Here is a 24,995-nt window from a genome sequence, read left to right on the forward strand (position 1 = left end):
GAGTGGGGTGCCCCCGAGTTCCCCAGCTGGCTCCGCCGCCGCCATTCTCCGTGGGCGGCGCCAGCCCGACGCAGGCAGCTGCCCGGCCGGGAGCCAGGGAGCAGGGGCAGCGCCCTCCTCCCTTCTCTGGTCGATCCTGGGCGAAGCACCTTTTCCGGTTCCCTTGTCCTGACTTAAATAGGGCAATTCGCAGAGGCGCCCTATTGGCTCAACCCCGAGGGGGATGGCAGTCTGATCCGGTGGCCAGAACTAAGCCTAACCCGGATCCAAAACCGGGGAGGTCGCAGGGAGCAAAATCCCTCTCCTGCCACCAGAACCACCCCCCCCTCCACATCAAACCATGACAACTTGGAAATTTCATATGCCTTTTCATAGGCGGACCCATTGATCATCTGACATCCTACTTTAATTTCTTCTCCTACTGTTCCCCAAAGTCAGGAAACTTTGCCATAAATTTCATCTTTGTACCAGTTCCACTCATTTTCTAGGTATACTTTATTTCCATGCATGACCACAGTGGAAAGATTTAGATTTCCTTTACTAGAGAGTATTCCCATGGTTCCAGTATATTTAATGTAGATGTGACACCATGGCCATTCTGGGGTTTTCTCAGTAAGACTCCTTAGTAAAACTGGGAGAGCATTCAAAGTAGATCTTGAAGTAAGTATGATAGGTTCAGGGATTTTGAGAGATATTGTTCCCAATATTATGGTACGTCCCTTTAGAGTGTTCCATATACATGATGTCTTAAGATTAGAGTGTCCCTTTACTATGTTATATATTGAACAGTGATCCATGTTACAGCATTTCCTATATGGTGTGTAAGAGCTATTGTGAATAATCATGCTATATACACATCCTTCAGTAACAGGTGGTTGTGTTTTGCAGGTTACATTTACGTTATTGTCTGTTAATAACAAAATGGGTGACTTAGAATCATAGAATCATAGAATGGTTAGGGCTGGAAGGGACCTTCAAAGGTCATCTAGTCCAACCCCCCTGCAAGGAACAGGGATATCTCCAACTAGATCAGGTTGCTCAGGGCCTCGTCCAACCTGGCCTTGAACGTCTCCAGGGATGGAGCATCCACCACCTCTCTGGGCAACCTGTTCCAGTGTTCTACAACTCTCATGGTAAAAAATTTTTTCCTAATATCCAACCTGAATCTACCTCCCTCTATTTCAAAACCATTACCCCTTGTCCTATCACAACAGGCCCTCCTGAACAGCCTCTCCCCATCTTTCCTGTAGGCCCCCTTGAGGTACTGGAAGACCGCTATAAGGTCACCCCGGAGCCTCCTCTTCTCCAGGCTGAACAGCCCCAACTCTTTCAGCCTGTCCTCATAGGAAAGGTGCTCCAGCCCTCTTATCATCTTCATGGCCCTCCTCTGGACTCTCTCCAACTGGTCCATGTCCTTCTTATGTTGGGGGCTCCAGAACTGGATGCGGTACTCCAGGTGAGGTCTCACGAGGGCAGACTAGAGGGGGAGAATCACCTCTCTCGACCTACTGGCCACGCTCCTCTTGATGCAGCCCAGGACGCGGTTGGCCTTCTGGGCTGCAAGAGCACATTGCCGGCTCATATTGAGCTTCTCGTCCACCAGTACTCCCAAGTCCTTCTCCTCAGGGCTGCTCTCGATCCATTCTCTGCCCAGTCTGTATTTGTGCCTGGGATTGCCACGACCCAGATGTAGGACCTTGCATTTGGCCTGGTTGAACTTCATGAGGTTGGTACGGGCCCACCTCTCCAGCCTGTCGAGGTCCCTCTGGATGGCATCCCTCCCTTCCAGCGTGTCGACAGCACCACACAGCTTGGTGTCATCGGCGAACTTGCTGAGGGTGCACTCCATGCCACTGTCCACGTCACCGACAAAGATGTTGAAGAGGGCCGGGCCCAACACGGACCCCTGAGGGATGTGTTATGACTTATCTGTATTGACACAATGTGGCTGATTTCTTGATTGATAACCAAGTTGAGACAGGTAGGCATTCGTGGGGAAGCGAGTGTTGTTAAAATCTTCAACAGTAGTAGGATGATGTATCTTATTCTCATCTTGGAGGAGATTCTGCAAGATAAAGAGGTAAAGTAGACTGGTCTCGGTGTGGTTTTCTAGACAGGTTACTCTGTTAGAAAGAGGGGAAAATCCACCATGTACTAATCCTATGTTTTGCACGGTTGCTATCAGTAGCTTCTCAGGCAAGTGTACCATGAGATTTCATTAGAGTCATTGGCATGGTACCAATGCATGGTAGATTGACCATTACAGGTTGTCCTTGGTGTATTTTTTCAACTTGTTTAACTGCTCGGACTAAAGACAAAAGTCCTTTTTCCTATTCAGAGTATCTCTGTTCTGTCTCTTTAAATGCAGTTGAACTGAATAGTAAAGGTCTCTTTGGTCCGTTAGGGCCAATTTGAAATAGATTGCAGTAAGTACCATGCTCTGCAAAGCCTCACTCTGCTGTAATAGGGTCACAAGGGTGAATTGGCCCCAGTGATTGATATGTTTTTGATTTTCATATTAAGGTTTTGACTGCCTCTGCATGTTCTGGATTCCATCCCCATGGTTTTCTCTTCTGTAAAAGTGAATACAGTGGACGAGCAATGATAGAAAATCCAAGTACATCTTTTCTCCAATACCCTAAAGTACTTGTAAGCTGTTGTAATGTTTTCATAGATTGGGGCATCTGCAATTGTTCTATTCTACTTAGAATGTCTGGCGGAATTGTGGCACTACCTGCAATACACCAAGCATCAAAAAATTTTACTTCTTTACTGGGTCACGGACATTTTTCAGGTGGTGTCATGGTTTAGCCTAGCAGGCAGCTAAGCTACCACATGACTGCTCACTCACTCCTTCCCCCTCAGTGGGATGGAGAGGAGAATGGGAAGAAAAAGGTAAAACTCATGAGTTGGGATACGGACAGTACAAAAACCAAGAAGGGATAATAACCACAATAATACTAAGAAAAGAACAATACAAAACGAGTGGTACAATTGCTTACCACACGGAACTCAATGCTGAGCCCAATCTCGATCTGTGATGTCTGTCCCCTGGCTAGATCCCTCAATATATTCTCTCTTCTGATCAGAGGAGCTCTTACTTCTAATAGCTGAGATACGGGTCTGTACAGGTGGAGAAGAGGACGTATCCTCTTTGAATTGCTGGAACTCCTGGGACAGTTTCTCCACAGCTGCAATGCAGGCCTGTAGGGAGGAAGAGAGACTTCCTTCGTATTGCCGTAGTTGACCAGCCAAGTCCTGCACTGTTCTTTCCTCGCCTTCTCTCCAGGGCATTACTGCCAACGAGTTGGCATATGATGCTGGTGCACTCCATAGAAATTTCCGCCACATGGACTGATTGCATTGGACTTCATCTGGATCTGTGGGTAACTGCTCGTTATTTGGATCATTGTAAATCACCTCCAGCACGGCTAATTCCCTCAGGTACTGGATATCTCTTTCCATGGTGGTCCACTTGCCTGGGTGACATGGACATATCATCCTCGAAGGGGTACCTTTCCTTCATGCTTGACAGGAGTCAGAAAAAACCCAAAAAACTCTATCCCAGCCAAACCCAGGATGTTGTCCACCCCTTATTCTATACCATCTGTGTCATGCCCAGATCATACATTTTCCAATTAATCACCACTGCTTTTCCGGTCTCTGATACATTTATATACACACATAGAGGCCCTTAGTCTGTGGGCCATCCCTCTAACATGTCCATTGAGTTCATTTAATCCATGACTTCGGGGTTCCATCTATCCTAACAGTCTTTCAGGGCAGGAGAGATGGCGTGTAGTGTTAGGTCGTTGCACGCTGCATCCAGAGTTCGTGGCTGGTGTATCTGGCACGATCCATGTCTGTGGGTTCAAGATGTCAGTCTCAGGGAAGTTGCTGGACACCAGTTGCTGAAGCCAGTTCTAGCTCCATCATTGTCGCGCTTTGCTCGGTTTCATCAAAATCCATCCTTCATTAATTCGAGTGATTCTTACTGTAATATCATCAATATAGAACACAGCAGCAATAGTAATGATGACATACAGTAACAGGGTTATTTAGCAACTAACATAATACAATTTAATTCACTGGCTATTCTCTCCCAAAATCAAATCCCCTTGGGGTACGCATTGGATTTCCCCATCCTTTTGCATCACCCACCAAGTGCACCCAGGTCCTTGGGCAAAAGTAAAACCACGGGTGGATTTGCCTTTGCCTGAGGCAGGACTAACCCAGACTGCCTTCCCTAACATATTCCCTATATAACTGGATGATCTCTAAGGTCTTTTCCAACCTAGAAATCTATGAAATCTATGAAATATTCTTCATGCGCACTGCGGGGACTTTGTCCCCTTCTACAGTACGTGGAAGTTTGATTGGGCAGGGCCAGCTCGATTGGCAGATCTCCTAGTGTTGGCTAACCAGGTGACTTGTGATAAATGAGTGTCCCAATGTTTGAAAGTTCCACCACCCGTTGCTCTTAGTGTTGTTTTTAGCAGTCCATTGTATTGTTCAATTTTCCAGAAAGGTGAGGCATGATAGGGGATGTGATACATCCATTCAATGCCATGTTCTTTGGCCCAAGTGTCTATGAGATTGTTGTGGAAATGAGTCCCATTGTTTGATTCAACTCTTTCTGGGGTGCCATGCCGCCATAGGACTTGCTTCTCAAGGCCCAGGATAGCATTCTGGAAAGTGGTATGGGGCACAGAATATGTTTCCAGCCATCCAGTGGTTGCTTTCACCATTGTGAACACATGATGTTTGCCTTGGTGAGTTTGTGGGAGTGTGATATAATCGATCTGGCAGGTCTCCCCATATTCATATTTTGACCATCGACCTCCATACCAGAAAGGTTTTAACCACTTGGCCTGCTTGATTGCAGCACGTTTCGCATTCATGAATAACCTGTGCAATAGCGTCCATGGTTAGGTCCATCCTCCAATCACGAGCCCATCTGTATGTTGCATCTCTTCCTTGATGGCCTGAGGCATCATGGGCCCAGGGAACTAAAAATAATTCACCCTTATGTTGCCAGTCCAGATCCACATGAGCCACTTTAATCCTAGCGGCCCGATCCACCTGCTGATTGTTTTGATGTTCCTCAGTGGCCCGACTCTTGGGTAGGTGAGCATCTATGTGACGTACCTTCACAACTAGTTTTTCTACCCGTGCAGCAATATCTTTCCACAACAGCGCAGCTCAGATAGGTTTGCCTCTGCGTTGCCAGTTTCTCTGCTTCCATTGCTGTAACCATCCCCACAGGGTGTTTGCCACCATCCATGAGTCAGTATAGAGATAGAGCACTGGCCACTTTTCTCGTTCAGCAATATCTAAAGCCAGTTGGATGGCTATCACCTCTGCAAACTGACTCTATTCACCTTCTCCTTCAGCAGCTTCTGCCACTCGTCATGTAGGACTCCACACAGCAGCTTTCCACCTTCGATTTTTTCCTACAAGGCAACAGGACCCATCTGTGAACAGGACTTCTCATTATCTGATAGTTTATTATACGATGGGGCCTCTTCAGCACACGTCACCACCTCCTCTGGTGACATTCCAAAATCTTTGCCTTCTGGCCAGTTAGTGATCACTTACAAAATTCCTGGGCGACTGGGGTTTCCTATACGAGCCCTTCGTGTGATGAGTGTGACCCATTTACTCCACGTAGCATCAGTTGCATGATGTGTAGAGGGGACACTCCCTTTGAACATCCAGCTCAGCACCGGCAGTCAGGGTGCCAGGAGGAGCTACACTTCAGTACCAATCACTTCTGAAGCAACTCGGACTCCTTCATATGCTGCTAGTATCTCCTTTTCAGTTGGAGTATAGCAGGCTTCGGATCTTCTGTATCCCTGACTCCAAAACCCAAGGGGTTGACCTCGAGTCTCATCTGTTGCTTTCTGCGAGAGGCTCCGGGAAGGACCATTCTCCCCGGATGCAGTGTAGAGCACATTTTTAACATCTTATCCTACCCGGACTGGCCCAATGGCTACTGCATGGACAATCTCCTGTTTACTTTGTTCAAAGGCTTGCTGTTGCTCAGGGACCCGTTTAAAAACATTCTTCTTCCGGGTCGCTTCATAGAGAGGGCTCACAATTAGACTGTAACTTGGAATATGCATCCTCCAAAACCCATAACGACTAGGAAGGCTTGTGTTTGTTTTTACTAGTTGATGGAGACAGAGTTGCTATTTTATTGATCACTTCCATTGGGATGTGACGACGCCCATCTTGCCATTTTATTCCGAAGAACTGAATCTTCTGTGCAGGTCCCTTGACCTTATGTTGTTTAATGACAAAACCAGCCTCTAGAAGGATCTGAACTATTTTCTTCCCTTTCTCAAAAACTTCTTCTGCTGTGTTGCCAGATACAATGATGTTGTCAATGTATTGCAGGTGTTCTGGAGCTTCACCCTGTTCCAGTGCAGTCTGGATCAGTCCATGGCAAATGGTAGGGCTGTGTTTCCACCCCTGGGGCAGTCGATTCCAGGTGCACTGGACACCTCTCCAAGTGAAAGCGAACTGTGGCCTGCACTCTGCTGCCAAAGGGATTGAGAAAAATGAATTAGTGATATCAATTGTGGCATACCACTTGGCTGCCATTGACTCCAGTTCATATTGCAGTTCGAGCATGTCCAGCACAGCAGCACTAAATGGTGGTGTTGTCAACGAAAATCCAGACAGAAACTCTCTAACACAGTTTGCAGTGTTAGAAAGCAGCATTACTTTATTGTAGCTCTGTGTGCACGGGGGATATCTCCTCCTAGCATGCACACCCAGCCCCTGGACAGAAACTCAGTTGTACACTACAATCATGCATATTCATAACACGTTTACATATTCATTGCTATTCTCTTAAACAATTGGTTAATTTTCTCTTGCCTAGCATGTAAATTACTTCGCATGCTCAGTCCTCTTCCTCCACCCCTTTCTTTTGGGTCTGGGGTACATTTAAGGTAGGTGGTCCATGAGTCAGTGGTCGCGATCTCCCCCTGACGGAATTACCTTTCCCCCAAGTCACTGCTGCACATGTTCACAGTTCAGAAAAACATGAGAACAAAGTTTATACATTTTCTGGGATGTTCCCTTCATGAGCAGACAGTTCTTGATATAAAGAGTCTCCCTTCTAATCACTTCTGGCAGCTTCAAGGATGGCCATCTTATGTTCCTTAGTTATGTGTAAACTGCCTACTAAACCCTTCATGAAATTCTTACACAAAAATTTTAACCCCTTCATTGTTGGATAAGTGTGACTTCATTCAGGCCACAATAGTCTATTGTTAGCCTCCACTCTCCATTAGACTTGCACACTGGCCGTATGGGACTGTTAAAGGGTGGACGAGTTTTGCTGATCACTCCTTGACTCTCCAGTTGACAAATCAACTTATGGATGGGAATCAGAGAGTCTTGGTTGATGCGATATTGCTGCCGGTGCACCATCGTAGTAGCAATCGGCACCTGTTGTTCTTCAGTCCTCAGTAACACCACCACAGAAGGGTCCTCCGAGAGACCAGGCAAAGCAGACAGCTGTTTAATTTCCATCTCCAAGGCAGCTATACCAAAAGCCCACCAGTACCCTTTTGGGTCCTCGAAATACCCCCTCCTGAGGTAGTCTATGCCCAGGATGCACGAGGCCTCTGGGTCAGTCACCATGGGGTGCTTTTGCCACTCCTTCCCAATTAGACTCACTTCAGCTTCCAATACAGTTAGCTGTTGGGATCCTCCTGTCACTCCAGAAATACAGATGGGTTCTGTCCCTTTATAGCTTGACGGCATGAGGGTGCATTGTGCACTGGTGTCCACTAGAGCCCTATATTCCTGTGGATCTGACGTGCCAGGCCGTCGAATCCACACAGTCCAATAAACCCTGTTCTCCCTCTCCTCCACCTGGCTGGAGGCAGGGTCCCTCTAGTCTTTGCCACAGTATTTGTTGCACACTTTTTGTAAAAATGAACTAGAAGTCCCTTCAAGAGGATCAGAAATGGGATCAGCCCTTCTATACTATCTGGGGAACGGCCCGCTTGAGACTGGAGAGGCATTTTTCCTGGAAGAATCCCCTTTAGCGATTGTTTTTCCTTTCAATTCCTTTACCCGTGCCCTTAGGGTCAAGGTAGGTTTTCCATCCCACTTCCTCACGTCCTCTTCGTGGTCACACAGGTAAAACCACAGGTTACCCCATGGTGTGTACCCTCTATATTTTCTCTTCCGATCAGGGGAGCTCTTACTTCTAATAGCTGAGATATGGGTCTGTACAGGTGGAGAAGAGGACGTATCCTCTTTGAATTGCTGGAACTCCTGGGACAGTTTCTCCACAGCTGCAATGCAGGCCTGTAGGGAGGAAGAGAGACTTCCTTCGTATTGCCGTAGTTGACCAGCCAAGTCCTGCACTGTTCTTTCCTCGCCTTCTCTCCAGGGCATTACTGCCAACGAGTTGGCATATGATGCTGGTGCACTCCATAGAAATTTCCGCCACATGGACTGATTGCATTGGACTTCATCTGGATCTGTGGGTAACTGCTCGTTATTTGGATCATTGTAAATCACCTCCAGCACGGCTAATTCCCTCAGGTACTGGATATCTCTTTCCATGGTGGTCCACTTGCCTGGGTGACATGGACATATCATCCTCGAAGGGGTACCTTTCCTTCATGCTTGACAGGAGTCGCCTCCAGAGGCTGAGGATTCGTGGTTTTCTTCCAATCGCCTTGTCAATGCCCCCTTCCCTAGACAAGGATCCCAGCTGCCTAGCTTCCCTACCCTCTAATTCCAGACTACCGGCTCCGTTATCCCAGCACTGGAGCAGCCAGGTAACAATGTTCTCGTTTGGATGGTGGCTGAAATCCTTTTGCATATCTCGCGGCTCACCCTGGGATAGGGATCGGATGGTTACCGTCTCATGTGTGGGCTCTGCCTCTTCCTTCTCCTGTTCTTGTGATGGCCCTGGTTCATTTTCATCTCTCACTAAGCAAACTGATTTCTTTGTGCACTTCTTCTTCTGTATAGGGGCGACTGATACCAGAACAGGTGGGTTCTCTGGTTCAGCTGCAGCGTCTGTCATGGGGGTTGGAGGAGACGCAGTGCCTGTCATTTTGTCATCAGATCCAGGGACCTCCTCTTCCCTTTGAGGGTGCTGAATAGTGTTAGACAAGGCAGCTTGGTAGGCATGGGCCAGGCCCCAGCACATTGCACTGATCTGGGTCTCCCAGGAATTGCCAGGGTGGCAGCACACTTTTTCTAAATGTTCTACTAGTTTTTCCAGATTCTGCACTTGTTCGGGGGTGAAGTTCCAAAACACCGGAGGTGCCCACCGTCCTAGGCATTTGCCCATGTTCTCCCACACACTCTGCCACTCATAACTATCCAGCTTCGGGGCAGATCTGTGTGATATTTTTAAATAGTTGTTTAACCCCAAACAAGACCTGAAACACCTTGGGGAGACATAGCAATAAGAGCATGCTGGCTAGAACATCCCCAGGACATTCAAAATTCTCAAAGGCCGTTGTAATTAGCCTGAAGGAGAAAGAGAGAGTGAAAGAGTTGGGGAAAGTATCCCCCCCCCCCTTCCCCGCCCCCCTCTTCCCCATAGATTGGGCGCCATTACTAATAAATTCCAAGAGGTGGTGCCCAAGCTACGGGCATGACGACAGTGCTGCATGCAAATACCAGCTTAACCTTGTGACTAGTGACGTTATCGTATCATAAGTCGATATTACACAGAACAGCAAAATGAGAGTCCTGATCCCTCTCCAAGAGGTGACAAACAGCCCTGCAGGGAATACATAGGGCATATAAGGATTTACATAATGCAGCCACGTGAACAACCAAAACAACATTACGATCAGTGATTATGTAACTAATACAATAAACATGTATAACAAATTTGTTTTAACATGCTCTAGTCAGATCTGTCATTACCTCAACTCTTTGTGCCCCACGTTGAGCGCCAAAAAAGGACTGTTGTGGTTTAGCCCAGCTGGCAGCTAAGCTACCACGTGGCCACTTGCTCACTTCTTCCCCCTTGGTGGGATGAGGAGGAGAATCGGAAGAAAAAGATAAAACTTGTGGGTTGGGATAAGAGCGGTGTCCTGGTTTTGACCGGGACAGAGTTAGTTTTTCTTTTTAGCAGCTAGAAGAGCTCTGTGTTTAGGTTTTTGTTTGGGATTCGCTCTGAGAAGAATGCTGACAGCGCACTGATGTTTATAGTTGTCACTGAGGCCTCAAGGACTTTTCAGCTGCCGTGTTCTTGCCAGTGTGCAGGAGCACAACAGGCTGGGGAGGAGCACAGCCGGGACAGAGGGTCCACAACTCCCCTTATGATTTGAACTTAGATTTAAGATTGAGGGCTAGATTGGCCAATGGTATATTCCATATCATGCAGCGTCATGCCCAGTGTATAGGTGAGGGTTAACCAGAAAGGAAGGCTTTTGGTCCTCCGGGGGCTCTCTCTCTCAGACTCTCAGAGTGCTCTCTCTCTCTCGCTCTCTCTCTCTCATTCTCTTTTCGGACCTCTCACTCATCCGGGATTGTGGTGTCAGGATTTATCTGTTTCGGGATTGTTAGTCTGGGTGGGACGGGCCTTGGTCACTTTTTGGTACATATTATTATCATTATACATAATATTCCTTTATTATTATTAAAATTATTATAATATAATAATAATTATAATATAATAATAGTAATAGCAATAGTAATAGTAATAGTAATAGTAATAATAATAATAATAATAATAATAATAATAATAATAATAATAATAATAATAATAATAATAATAATTGTTCTTATCTCAACCCACGGGTCTCTTTCCCTTTCCCCCTTTAATGCTCTTCCCCATCCCCTGGGAGTGGGGGAGAGGGAGCAAGCAGCTGTGTGGCATTTAGTTGCCGGCTGGGCTAAACCACGACAGAAAGTTTAATAGGACAGCACAAAAAGCAAGAAGGAAAAATAACAACAATAATACTAATAAAAGAACAATAATACTAATAAAAGAACAATACAAAAAGAGCGATACAATTGCTCACAACCTGGAACCCAGCCTGCTCATGATCTGCAATGCCCCTTCCCTGGCTAACTCCCCCAATATATATATTCTGAGCATGACATCATACGATATGGAATATCCCCCTCGCTGTGTCCCCTCCCAGCTTCCTGTGAAAAATTGACTCTATCCCAGCCAAACTCGGGACACTATCCTTTTATTCTTGAAGTGGTTATGGCTGTCATCTCATTTTCTCTTTGCAAATAATTATGTCCTTAAACTTAATTTTATCAAATGTTGGACATATAGTCGATTTTTGTACAACTTTCAAATTTTGAAGTAAAGAATTGTGTTTGCACTACTTGCTTCTCAGGCTGCAAATGCTGCCTCTCAGGGAAGCCCTAGGGAAGCTGTGGACTATTACAGCTCACTTGAGCCATCCTCAAGGGTATAAATGAGAACTTTGGATGTCCTGCATTGTGATGCATTTCGCTTTTTCTGAACAAAGGCCAGTGTTTCTTAGAGGAAGGGGCGAGTGTGTTCTGTAGCATATGGGAAGGAAGACTTGCCGTGAGGTGCTTGGAAAGGGGTTGATGAGGAGACAGATAGTCTGGTGGCTAGACAGGGTGGGGGTTTGAAGCAGATGAGGGAATGTGAAAAGGGGTCACACCAGAAGAGGCATGGAGAGAGCCCCTGGGCTGGCAGGGCCCACACTACCTCCTCCCAGCTTCTTGCCAGCATGGGCGAGATGAAAGCCCGTGGGCAGAAGTTGGCAAGACCCAAAGATGGGGAACAATGAGACTCCTGACATGGCATGTGGAGCTGGTGAAGCATGGACTGTTAAGCTCATCTGCTCAGAAAAGGTGGAGCCCTCTGGTAGCGGTTCCCAGTCAGAAGGTAGACAAGGGTCAGGGTGAGGCAGAGGGACAAATGAAGGACCTCTTAAGTTTTATAGAGCTGTTGGCAAAGTAAATACATCTGCTTATTTAGCATTTTATTTAAAATCTATTTGTTCACCGCATTATTTAACTTAATAGCATATTGTCCAAATAACTGGCAGAGCTTGTGTTTAGTTACAAATATTTGTTTAAAAAGTGACCTAATTTTTTAAGTGAGTCACATTGTTGTATGTTGGAGATTCTAGTGAAATTCAAAGAAAAATCATCATGATAATATTTTTTTCAGGGAATTTTCCTGGACTATGAATGAGAGAGTCTGTGTGTAAGGTGGAAGGAAACTATTTGTTAGAAATGTTTGAATGGATTGGTTTGCCGAACATTCATCCTAACTTTGGTTTTATACACACTCAAAGAATTCAGGTTTTTGTAGAGCCAAAGACCAATATCCTTTTAATTTATTTGCTTATTTTATGCTACATCAGAAGAAGAATTATGATCGAGTCATGAAAGCATTGGATAGTATCACTTCTATTAGAGAGATGACGCAGGTGAGTTTAAAAATCTTTACATAACTTAATCATCATTTCTACAACGAGGAAGATGTTTTTATTGCTTGCCTATGATGAGTGGGGAAGTCAATAGTATCACCTCTTTCCTATAGGGGATCTGTGGCACAGATTATCTTTTCTTCTATCCTTCCAGTTGCGAGCAGTGACACTGGAAGAAGCAGATGTGTCCAGTCTATTACTATGTGGCTCCGTTGCTGGTGTCCATCGCCACAATTTTGGCTTTTTTGACAATGGGATGGCCCAGGCTTACTGGCACTGGATGGGACTTGCCTTTCTGAAAGGGGAATGAGAGTCTTAGCGCAACAGCTAGCAGGGCTCATTCACAGGGCTTTAAACTAAATTTGAAGGGGGAGGAGGATAATACTAAGCTTGATCAAGACAAGCTGAGAGCACCTGAAGAGCAGCAGAAAGGAATTCCAGACACTCCAGCCAGGAAGTCAGATTCATCTGGGGCCCAAATTAAACACCTCTATGCAAATACACACAGCATGGGGAATAAACAAGAGGAGTTAGAGGTGTGTGCACGCCTGCAGGAATATGATCTTATTGGCATCACGGAGACGCGGTGGGATGAATTCTATGACTGGAGCGTCAGAATGGAAGGATACAGACTCTTTAGGAAGGAGAGACAGGGGAGAGGAGGAGGAGGTGTTGCCCTCTCTATGTCAAAGACCAGCTGGAGTGCATGGAGCTCCACCTGGGGATGGATGAGGAGTCAACTGAGAGTTCATGGGTCAGGATTAAAGGGAGGGCAGGGACAGGGGACATAGTAGTGGGGATCTGCTACAGTCCACCTGACCAGGAAGACTGAGTGGAGGAGGCCCTCTACAGACAGATAGGAGCAGCCTCACATTCACCAGCCCTGGTCCTCTGGGAGATTTGAACCACTCCAATATCTGTTGGAGGGACAACACAGCAGGGCATAGGCAATTCAGGAGGTTCCTGGAATGAATTGATGATAACAAATTCCTTCTCCAAGTGATAGAGAATCCAACGAGGAGAGGTTGGCCCACTTTCTCACCAACAAAGAGGGGCTGGGGGGGAATGTGAAGCTCAAGGGCAGCCTTGGCTGCAGTGACCATGAAATGGTGGAGTTCAAGATCCTTAGGGAGGCAAGGAGGGCGCTCAGCAGGCTCACTACCCTGGATTTCAGGAGAGCAGACTTTGGCCTCTTCAGACATCTCAGGAGGGGCGCATCCCAACAAAGAGGAAGTCTCATGGAGACCTGCATGGATGAATAAGGAGCTCCTGGACCAACTCAAACACAAAAAGGAAACCTACAGAGAGTGGAAGCAAGGACAGGTGGTCTGGGAAGAATACAAAGAAATTGTCCAAGCAACCAGGGATCAGGTTAGGAAAGCTAAAGCCCTGATAGAATTAAATCTGGCCAGGGACATCAAGGGCAACAAGAAAAGCTTCTATAGATATGTCAGTGATAAAAGGAGGACTAGGGAAAATGCGAGCCCTCTCCTGAAGGAAATGGGAGACCTGGTTACCCAGGATATGGAGAAGGCTGAGGTACTCAATGACTTCTTTGCCTCATTCTTCACTGGCAAGTGCTCTAGCTGCACTGCCCAAGTCACCGAAGGCAAAGGCAGGGACTGGGAGAATGAAGAACTGCCCATTGTAGGAGAAGATCAGGTTCGAGATCATCTAAGAAACCTGAAGGTGCACAAGTCCATGGGACCTGATGAGGTGCATCCGCGAGTCCTGAGGGAACTGGTGGATGAAGTTGCTAAATCATTCTCTATCGTATTTGAGAAGTCATGGCAGTCTGCTGAAGTTCCCACCGACTGGAAAAGGGGAAGGGGTCTTGGGTACGTTTCCCAGGCAACAGGAGTCCCAAGTGTGATTAGGGAGCGCCTAATCGTCCCAACTCACTGTGCTTATACCTAGGACAAGAAGGTACTGGACTGTTGCAATGCACCACTCAAGTAGACGAGATCAGAAAGTACTAGATTGTCCCGGCCCACTGCACTTGTAATTAAAACAAGAACAATATTGACTGGTGCCGACATCGCAATGTGGCCCGGCAGAGGTCTGCACCACCACACCTTGCAGTTTAGAATCCTTCTTGTTTCACCTCTCCTGAATCCTATGGAAACCTGATTAACCTTAAAAGATTAAAGCAGTAGAAAACTGTTTAATATCAGTGTATGAATGGTCTGACACCTCATCTGTCAATTTCTCCACAGTGTGGTGTGCAACTACACGTAAGATGAAGCAGACATCATCTATGATAGTTCCATGGAACTAAATTCAGGAAGGTTATTGCTAACATGGTAGCAGAATTCATCTCAGGGTCATCCCTCCGTAACACTCAGTGGCACCACAGTCAGGCATTCTGACTGCAGGCAGGGTATGTAAATAGGTTGCTAATAGGAATTGCAAAAACATCTACATATTCAAGTCATGTTTAAACCTCTGTACTTTTGAAAATACCATCAGGTGTTTATTTGCCTCTTCAAGCTCAGATCAATTTTTTAAAAACATGTTTTTCTGCCAGATTTATCAGCAACCAAACCCTGATTAGAAGCCTATAGAAAAGGCACCAGTTTCCTGTCATTGTTTTGAACGCACTGCTATGCATATTACCTGTGACAGGATGAGATAAGATAAATTGAATAATATGCAAAGTTTGGATAATATAATTATTTAAATTATTGGGTTTTATCTGTTGTCAATAGGAAAAAGAAAACAGTAGGATTTATTCCTATTCATATGATGAACTAGTAAAAGAAAACAGAATGGAAAGTCATCTACTCTAAATTAAAAAATCATAATTCTTACTTTCCCACCTTAAAGATCAAAATCCCTCAGAAAGACTTTTATCATAGAATCATAGAATGGCTTGGGTTGGAAGGGACCTCAAAGATCATCTATTTCCAACCTCCCTGCCATGGGCAGGTAAACCTACCCCTAGATCAGGTTGCTCAAAGCCCCATCCAACCTGGCCTTGAACGCTACCAGGGATGGGGCATCCACAACTTCTCTGGGCAACCTGTTCCAGTGCCTCACCACCCTCACAGTGAATAATTTCTTCCTTAAATCTAATCGAAATCTATCCTCTTTCAGTTTAAAGCCATTACGGCTTGTCCTATCACTACACGCCCTTGTAAAAAGTCCCTCTCCAGCTTTCTTGTAGGCCCCCTTTAAGTACTGGAAGGCTGCAATAAGATCACCCTGGAGCCTTCTCTTCTCTAGGCTGAACAACCCCAACTCTCTCAGCCTGTCTTCATAGGAGAGGTTCTCTAGCCCACTAATCATCTTTGTGGCCCTCTTCTGGACCCACTCCAACACCTCCACATCCTTCTTGTGTTGGGGACCCCAGAGCTGAACACAGTACTCCAGGTGAGGTCTCACAAGGGAAGAGTAGAGGGGCAGAATCACCTCCCTTGACCTGCTGGCCACACTCCTTTTGATGCAGTCCAGGATACGGTTGGCTTTCTGAGCTGCCAGCTCACATTGCTGGCTCACGTTGAGCTGCTCATCAACCAGCACCCCCAAGTCCTTCTCCTCAGGGCTGCTCTCAATCCATTCTCTGCCAAGCCTATACTTGTGCTTCGGATTGCCACAACCCATGTGCACGACCTTGCACTTGGCCTTGTTGATCTCTCAGGGGAGATCTTATTGCAGTCTTCCAGTGCCTGAAGGGGGCCTACAAGAAAGCTGCAGAGGGACTTTTTACAAGGATGTGTAGTGATAGGACAAGGGGCAATGGCTTTAAACTGAAAGAGCATAGATTTAGATTAGATCTAAGGAAGAAATTTTTTACAATGAGGGTGGTGAAACACTGGAACATGTTGCCCAGAGGAGTTGTGGATGTCCCATCCCTGGAGGTATTCAAGGCCAGGATGGATGAGGCTTTGAGCAATCTTATCTAGTGGAAGGTGTCCCTTCCTGTGGCAGGGGAGTTGGAACTAGATGATCTTTGAGGTCCCTTCCAACCCAAACCATTCTATGATTCTATAGAGTTGTATTAATATTAAAATGTGTGTTAAAAATAACAAACCTAGAGTATCTGTAATGGCAGTCAAATAAAAGTGATGAAGTAGAACTCTGATCTTTTGAAGTTTAAATAAGAGATAATAACAGTAAAATGGGACATTGTAACAAGATGATCATCAACTGCTACATTTCTGGAGGTATCAAACTGAGTCTTTTATTTCCAAAGCAAAATAAATTGATTTTGTGATGGTATTCTAAATGATAGCTTTATTTCTATTATAACAAAACACTTGATCAGCTAAATATGTTTGAGGACTTGGAAGGTTGGGTCTGTTGGGATTACTACCATACATTTTCTCAAAATTCACAGTGGGACAGAATCTGATAGTCATACTTATATTTATTGTTACACTTCCTTTCCCAAACAGCTCAGCTGATTATAAGTGATTATTGAAACCTCTCTCATGTACCTTGCTTTTCCAACTGTTATATATATGTAACCTCACAGAAGTTTATAAATCTTATTCTATATGTATTCATAAAGTACTCTAGCATTCTAGAATGAAGAATGAGGTGTATAGAGCAATAAAATACATTGAAATTAAAATTCAGATTTTTTGTTACTTAATGTAATATCTTGTAAAAATTTTAAAAATCAAGTATTTCTGTTACTTAATATAATGTATTTTAAAAAGAAAAATAACCACCATATTGCATTTTTTAAATTTTAAAATAATTCTTGGACTGAAGAATTTTAAAGGGATGCTTTGCACTGTGATTGAAATCAAGAAAGGTTTTCAAAGGGATTATAAGCTAATACTGTATTTTACTTTACCAGTTTATATTATAAAACATTTAACAAATTGGAGTGGATTATCTTGGGGTATTTTGAGAAACTTAATTTTGTGAAGTTCCAGTCCAGTTTCTTATTCCAAGAGCCAAACTTAAGTAGATGCTTTCTGCTGTTTTCCCTGAGATCGCCAGTGTTTGCTGCAATATACTAATTTTGATGCTAATTATATGCTTATTATTTTACTCCAAGGAAAATAATTGCTATATTTCTTCTTGTTGTTGTCAAAACACATTTAAAACTGTATGACACTAAATGTCAGTAAAACTGTGATTTAAGCCTAATAATGAGTCTCATGTATTCATTTTAATAGATGAAATCATGGACAATGTAACATAAAATTTAACCTTATGATTTCAACTAGAAATAAAGAATGTAATTATTCTTTTCTAGGCACCTTACTTGGAAATAAAGAAGCAGATGGATAAACAAGACCCGCTTGCTCATCCTCTTCTACAGTGGTATAAAATTGACTCACATGAGATGATAATTATTAAAGTACCAAGTTGAATGAATAATCACTTCACCAGTTTAGTCTGGTATAAACTCACCCTAAGAATTAACATCAGGGTTGACAATTGCAGCTGTGTTTGTTTCTGGACTGTTTTTGAATCTCATCTGGGCCCTCTGAAAACACTGGAAAGACTCCAGCTTATTTGTATGGCCTCAGATCTGATTTTCTAGTCAAGATTTGGTCTACTTCCATCTGATAGGTTCAAAGGCCTGCAGCTGGGTGCTTTGTGGTGGCCATTCATAATACATGCTTAAGAAGAAAAGTTCTGTTTGATTATCATGTCTAATACATCTAACTGTTTCTTATTTTAGGGTTATTTCTAGTAATAGATCACATATTGTGAAGCTACCGGTGAATAGGGTAAGTATCTGTGGGTTCTTTATTATTTTCTCATTTCTCATGGCTCATATTAGCATTTTAGGTGGGAGTCTCCTCTCCAAATTTAGGTATCTACATTCAAATTAATCACATGGGCTCCATTAATAGACAGGGGAGAGAAATAGGCAGTTTCAGGTCATGACTCATAGAATCATGTTGCGAATATCTAAAATAGATCAAAGGAATAATGCTCAGAAAAAGCCTATTCGAGGTGAGTAGCTCAAATGCAAGTGTCTTGTAGTCATCTGAGATTGGGTGAGAAGAACGTCACTATTATTTGTTTTGTTACCATATAGAATATTCAATATAGAATTGTACAAAAAGCAGTGCACACAAACATGATGTACCAGGAGATCCACATATGAGTATACTGTACAAAGAATATAACTCTAAAATTTTAGAGGGATGGTGCTGAGATTAATTTCTGAGCATGTGTGCTTCTGATCCTCTGATTAAGGGCGTAGTAATCTGCAGCCTTTCAAATCTGAACCTTAATTCAAAGCCAGCTCTGATCAGAATATCATGATGAAATTGGTCAATTTAATTACTTTGCTAGAACCATATTAGACTGAAATGTTTTTGTGTTAATCAACTTCTTTTCACTTGTACACTGTTATATTTTACAGCAACTGAAGTTTATGCACACTCCTCACCAGTTCCTACTTCTTAGCAGTCCACCAGCCAAAGAATCCAATTTCCGAGCTGCTAAAAATCTCTACGGAAGTACCTTTGCATTTCAGTGAGTACATATATTCATATTAATCAAAGGTTACCAAAATGCCATGCTATTTTTTTGTTCTTGCCATTTGAGGTTTACAGCTGCGAATTTATTGTTTTAAAGGATTACTGATTTCATTTTGCATTTTACACTGTGGATTTTAATGCATTCTCTTTCATTTTTTCAGTGGTTCACACATTGAAAATTGGCATTCCATCCTGAGGAACGGCCTAGTTGTTGCTTCCAATACAAGGCTGCAGGTAAATAGTAGACAAAATAGACTTTAGCTAACCTGTGCACGTTTGATTACATATTAAGTTTAGATGAGTTTTCAAGGGATGTTGTTCTGGTAGTCATATAGGTGGCAAAAAGGGGTGATTTCAAGTACCCTCATGTTTCCTGGAAAAGATAATTTTCTGAAACAATTAAAATTAAATAATGTGTCTGCTAAAATGGCTATAAAATTCCATCGGTGGAATCAGTGTTTCAATTTTACATTGCACAGCAGTACCTCCAGGAGGCTTAGCTCAGTACTGCTTAAAAGCAGTTTCAGGGATTAAAATTTAGAGCTATATAAACTATATCTATGTTATAGGATCCAAGAGCATACTAGATTTACAGAAACTAGGTTTACAGCATCTTCTCTTTTCTGGTTTCCTTGGGAAGGGGACATGAGTGTACTGGACAGGAGGGAGCTGTTGCAAACTTCAGTTTGGTTTCTCAGACTGAATCATCAGGAGATCACTATTGCAGAGCAAAGTAGGCAGTATCAGAGGGACTGGGGAGCTGTAATTCAGAGTATTTTATCATCACGGGTTTGACAGCTCTTTCCCTGGAGCTGAGTCCATGACACCTTGGACGAGGATCCCAGGGTGCTTACTAAGGATCAGGGAACAGGAAACACTGAAAAAAGAGAATGGAAATCTCTGCTGTTCCTCTTAGTGGTTTGAGTATTTTTATTAGCATCTTTGTAAGACACCTTCCCAAGAAAGCAGGATTTACATACCAAAATTCAGCAAAGTAAAACCTTTTGTTCATGCTTATTTTTTTGTTCAGGGTTGAGATACTGGGAAGAGGAGGAAGCAGTAAAGCCCTATTTTATACAAGTCATCATTTTTAAATCTCTCACATAACTAGGGCATATCCTGAGCCCAGTTCATTCTGCTTACCCCAGTACCAACCAGTCAGGAAAAAATATCTACTCACCAAGGATCCTATACAACATTGTAGGATCTGGAGGGGTGAGAGCATGATTGCACATTCCTATGGGAGCTCTGGCACATTGCAGAGATGATGCAAATGTCATTGGGTCAGAGGAAAGAAATAAGGGTGAGCATGACTCTGAAGTCCAGTGGTCATCTATCTGGGTAGGAGATACGCTGGGTTCTCATTTGTCCTCCAACAACTACTTTGTGTGTTTTCTTTAAAGACTTTTCCACATAAAGCAATCAGTCCCTGGAGGAGAAGTGAAACTCATACTTCCCCCTATCCAGACAAGGAAATGACCACAGCGCTAATAAAAAGTGCTCAGTTTTGTTGCTTAGCCCAAGCTCCATGACATGGAGCAGTGATGTTGATGACAAATAGTCTTCCCTTTCCTCTCTTCTTTTCACATAGCTGGTAGCTTTGTGGCTAAAGCGCAGTCCTGCAGTGATGGGATATACATGTCTGAATTGGCTCAGGCAAAAGCTTGATTGAAATCATTCCTCCAGTACTCGGGCTGAACTAGCAACTGAATTTTTCTATAGCATGTGACCAGTGTCATAGAATCATAGAATGGTTAGGGTTGGAAGGGACCTTAAAGATCATCTAGTTCTCCCTGCCATGGACAGGGACACCTTCCACTACACCAGGTTGCTCAAAGCCTCATCCAACCTGGCCTTGAACACTTCCAGGGATGGGACATCCACAACTTCTCTGGACAACCTGTTCCAGTGCCTCATCACCCTCAATGTAAAAAATTTCTTCCTTATATCTAATGGAAATCTACCCTCTTTCAGTATAAAGCCATTGCCCCTTGTCTTATCACTACATGCCCTTGTAAAAAGTCCCTCTCCAGCTTTCCTGTAGGCCCCCTTTAAGTACTGGAAGACTGCTATAAGATCACCCTGGAGCCTTCTCTTCTCCAGGCTGAACAGCCCCAACTCTCTCAGCCTGTCTTCATAGGAGAGGTGCTCCAGCCCTCATCATCGTCTCTTCATTTCTTATCTTAAAGAAAAGAAAGGCAGTTGTTGCTGATGATGATACACAAAGGCTGACTTAGGCTATGGTTTCTGTCAAGGTTTTGATGTGAGACACATGCTGAGCCTGCTCAGCCTTGTTAAGGCTAAGGTGTATTTGGCCATCTACAGAAGCACCCTCTGTAAGCATCCTCCATGGTAATGTTGGATTTAAAAACAGAAAATGTAATTTTATATAGAAATCTGATGTAAGATTATCTTTGGGCATTTGGACGTGGTTTCCAGAGTATACAGTATTTTAGTCATATATTCACAGAATGAATTTTTTAAAGACTTATTTGAACACCATTTATTACCAGACAATAAATTAGTGCGGTGGGGCAGATGCTTATCTACATTAGGACCTGTGCCTATCATTATTATTTTGTCCAGATAACCAAATTAATGTTAAACAATCACTCCTCTCTTTTTCAGCTCCACGGTGCAATGTTTGGAAGTGGAATCTACCTTAGTCCATTGTCAAGCATATCATTTGGTTACTCAGGTGATATTTATAAATCACTCTAAAGTTGGAGAAATATAGGGGATATCTTATTCTTCTGCTTTTCTTACCAGCTTCACTGGTACTACTACAACACTGTAGCAAATTTTATCTTTGTAGGCCAAGTTTTAATTTATTTAAAAAGAGAAAATCAAAGTTCCCTTATTAAATACCTGTCCTCATTTTCTAAGGTAGTGAGTATCTTGATGCTGTGCTTGAAGTAAATAGTAGCTAATACTGGATGCTGTGTGTAATGGAGAAGGTCTTGATTATGCAGTGGAAATTCAAATTTGTGTTTATGATTTTTTTGTCAGTATCTGCCTAAGTCCATGTAGCATTATCTATGAATTCATGGGCTTTTAGGACCTGATCAGACAAAACAAATATTCATCAATAGACACGTTCAATGGTGTATGTTTAAAAATATTCTCAAGTATCACCATGTCAGGGTTGCATAAGAAAGCACAGGGCAGTGTGTTTATTTTAGCATGAGAAGGAAAGGGAACATAATTTTTCCCACTAATAAATCTAGAAGAGAGTGATGGAGAGTTTTCCATGTAAGAATAAAATCATAAATAGAAGCACAATAGAAATATGATACACCAACGTGGATATTAAGAAACTTTCTTAGAGATTTTAAATTACAGTGACTTTTTCCTTTAGTTATGCTGTATTTACCATTTCATAGAATCATAGAATGGCTGGGTAGGAAGGGACCTTAAAGATCATCTAGTTCCAATCCCCCTACCATGGACAGGTACACCTACCCCTAGATCAGGTTGCTCAAAGCCCCATCCAACCTGGCCTTGAACACTTCCAGGGATGAGGCATCCACAACTTCTCTGGGCAACCTGTTCCAGTGCCTAACCACCCTCAGAGTAAAGAATTTTTTCTTTAGATCTTATCGAAATCTATCCTCTTTCAGTTTAAAGCCATTGCCCCTTGTCCTATCAGTACACGCCCTTGTCAAAAGTCCCTCTGCAGCTTTCTTGTAGGCCCCCTTTAAGTACTGGAAGGCTGCTATAAGATCATCCTGGAGCCTTCTCTTCTCCAGGCTGAACAATCCCAACTCTCTCAGCCTGTCTTCATAGGAGAGGTTCTCCAGCCCTCAAATCATCTTTGTGGCTCTCCTCTGGACCCGTTCCAGTAGCTCCATGTCCTTCTTATGTTGGGGACTCCAGAGCTGAACGCAGTATTCCAGGTGGGGTCTCATGAGAGCAGAGTAGAAGGGGAGAACCACTTCCCTGGACCTGCTGGCCACACTTCTTTTGATGCAGCCCAGGATACGGTTGGCTTTCTGGGCTGCAAGTGCACATTGCTGACTTATATTCAGTTTTTCATCCACCAATACTCTCAAGTCCTTCTCTTGAGAGGGCTGCTCTCAATCCACTCATTGCATAGCCGATATCCATGTTTAGGATTGCCCCGAACCATGTGCAGGACCTTGCACTTGGCCTTGTTGAACTTCATGAAGTTCTCATGCACCCACCTCTCAAGCCTGTCAAGGTGCTTTCTGATTTTCAGTATTTTTAGGTAATGTCATGATTCATTGTAAGGCTCATCAGTTTATTCTAGTATTTATTGAATTTCAATACCAGTAATCTCTAAATGTGCTTTTAGTTTTTCAGAGATTACACAAGCATGGAAGCTCTTTAGAACTCACTAAAAGTGCAGGTTGCAGTATCATTATCTAACAAAATGCCCTTCTTTTTGGACAACATTGCTTTGTCAGCTTCAATATGTTTTTTCTCATCTCTACCTTTTTTGGTCCCTTCCATTCAGTCTCCTCCAGAAAGGAGGCCTGTATTCCCATGACGTATATAATACTTGATGCCAATAAAAACTACAGAGGAGTCCTACACTCCCTATTATTTCAAAGACTTAAACTTCTCCATAATTCGGTCTGTGTTTGCAAACTGCCAAGAAATATGGGATATTGGAAAAGCAAGGAAGCCTGTAGTAGCATACAATACAGGAATTTTCCATAAACCAATATGAGGAATATGAGAGATATAAGGCGCAAATGTAGGTGTTTAGATTTCTGAGATGGAAATTGGATCAAAGGTGGCTGACAAATAATTTAATACTTTTACCTGTAAATAAATTCATTAAACCAAGGTAGAATTTAAAACTACTTTTAGATAACTTAACTACTCCTAAAAATTATTTAAACTTTTAATAAGTCTAAATAAAGTGATAAAGATTAATATCTAAAGTTCTTTCTCTCATTATTTTACTCTCCCACCCACCATTAATCAGACTACTACTTCAATCTGAATAGGGTCAGCTAAACTCAAGACATGCTGACATGCAATTCTGTTAAGCAACCACCTAAGAGCATTCCTGAGCTGAATTCAATGGCATCTAAGCTCATGTTTATCTGCTTTTGCACCTGCTTAATGCTAATTTGACTTTCCTAAGGTCTTTGCAACACATGCAGATTAAATTGAAATATTCTATGACAAAGTTAACTAGCTTTTTGACTGCCATGCAAAGGACCGTGATTCCCACTGTGCTACCTGTTTGATTCTCCATACTTAACTTTGCTTATGAAGGTATTTATATGCCAGAGTATCTTACATGATTTTAATATTCTTAGGGATGAACAAGAAGCAGCAGAAGTTGTCAGCTAAAGATGAACCAGCTTCAGGCAGTAAGGGCAGTAATACATCGCAGGTACAGTACATCAGTCATCTCTGGAAGATTTATAGTTTTATGTTTGGGAACTTGATAGCTGAAAAGGAGGCAATATTCCCTTTGTGAAAGCTAACAGTTTTATTTTATTGAATGAAATCAACAACTTCAGAGACTGCAACCATCAAATACAGCCCAACTGCTTTTAGTAACAATTTACAGAGTATACTGCAGGTGCCTGTGTCCTTCTTTTCTAAGTAGTAGTATTTGGGAAGAGAAAGAAAACGAAATATAGATTGCATTATGACCTTTAGCAAGCCCTTGCTTTCTGAATTCTAGACTTGCAGAAGAATGATGCAAAAGAAATTGAGAGTTTGCTGAAAAATGAGTAGCGTTTCATTGATAGCAAGTCAGATTTTCATAGTTTTTACGCATTAAGCCATTAGAATTCTGTTTTATCTAAAGCAAACTAATAGCATTTGTGTGTAGGGCTAAATTTTGATAAAGAAATCTTACATCTGTCTCTATAGTTAATATGTAAATCTACAGAATAATCTGGCTTTGGAGAGAGATTGGTACGTAACAGCAGAAGCCCTTCAGAAATGGGAAGGCCAGTAAAATATCAGGGTAGTGGCCAAAAAATCGACGATCAAATTCACCTTACATTTTTTTTTTCTGCTATCAATTTGTTTGCCAGTAACACTCTGATATTTCTAATAATATTATTCATTCTTTAATAATTAGGAAATTTTCTTTCTGGATGAAGGAGTTCAAATCCCTCCTATG

At 43.1% G+C, this 24,995-nt stretch overlaps 2 protein-coding genes across 2 annotated transcripts in view; one reads left to right on the forward strand and one right to left on the reverse strand.

The window, feature by feature from the left end:
- Window positions 1-24,995, forward strand: part of LOC147526206 (protein mono-ADP-ribosyltransferase PARP8-like) — a gene marked incomplete at its 5' end in the record, with an annotated part of 222,393 nt that overhangs the window by 193,550 nt on the left and 3,848 nt on the right. The window contains 7 exons of the mRNA XM_086630266.1: window positions 12,360-12,425; window positions 17,638-17,705; window positions 18,070-18,118; window positions 18,763-18,875; window positions 19,042-19,114; window positions 21,509-21,578; window positions 24,175-24,251. Of these exons, the coding sequence (XP_086486392.1) occupies window positions 12,360-12,425; window positions 17,638-17,705; window positions 18,070-18,118; window positions 18,763-18,875; window positions 19,042-19,114; window positions 21,509-21,578; window positions 24,175-24,251 (516 nt within the window). The remainder of the gene's footprint in view (window positions 1-12,359; window positions 12,426-17,637; window positions 17,706-18,069; window positions 18,119-18,762; window positions 18,876-19,041; window positions 19,115-21,508; window positions 21,579-24,174; window positions 24,252-24,995) is intronic.
- Window positions 7,806-9,458, reverse strand: LOC147526208 (uncharacterized). The gene is given in 4 exon segments (XM_086630268.1): window positions 7,806-8,015; window positions 8,017-8,622; window positions 8,624-9,386; window positions 9,388-9,458. Coding segments are annotated over 4 exon segments (1,650 nt in total).

Source organism: Tauraco erythrolophus, chromosome W (assembly GCF_009769465.1).
Source record: "Tauraco erythrolophus isolate bTauEry1 chromosome W, bTauEry1.pri, whole genome shotgun sequence".
Taxonomy (NCBI): domain Eukaryota; kingdom Metazoa; phylum Chordata; class Aves; order Musophagiformes; family Musophagidae; genus Tauraco; species Tauraco erythrolophus.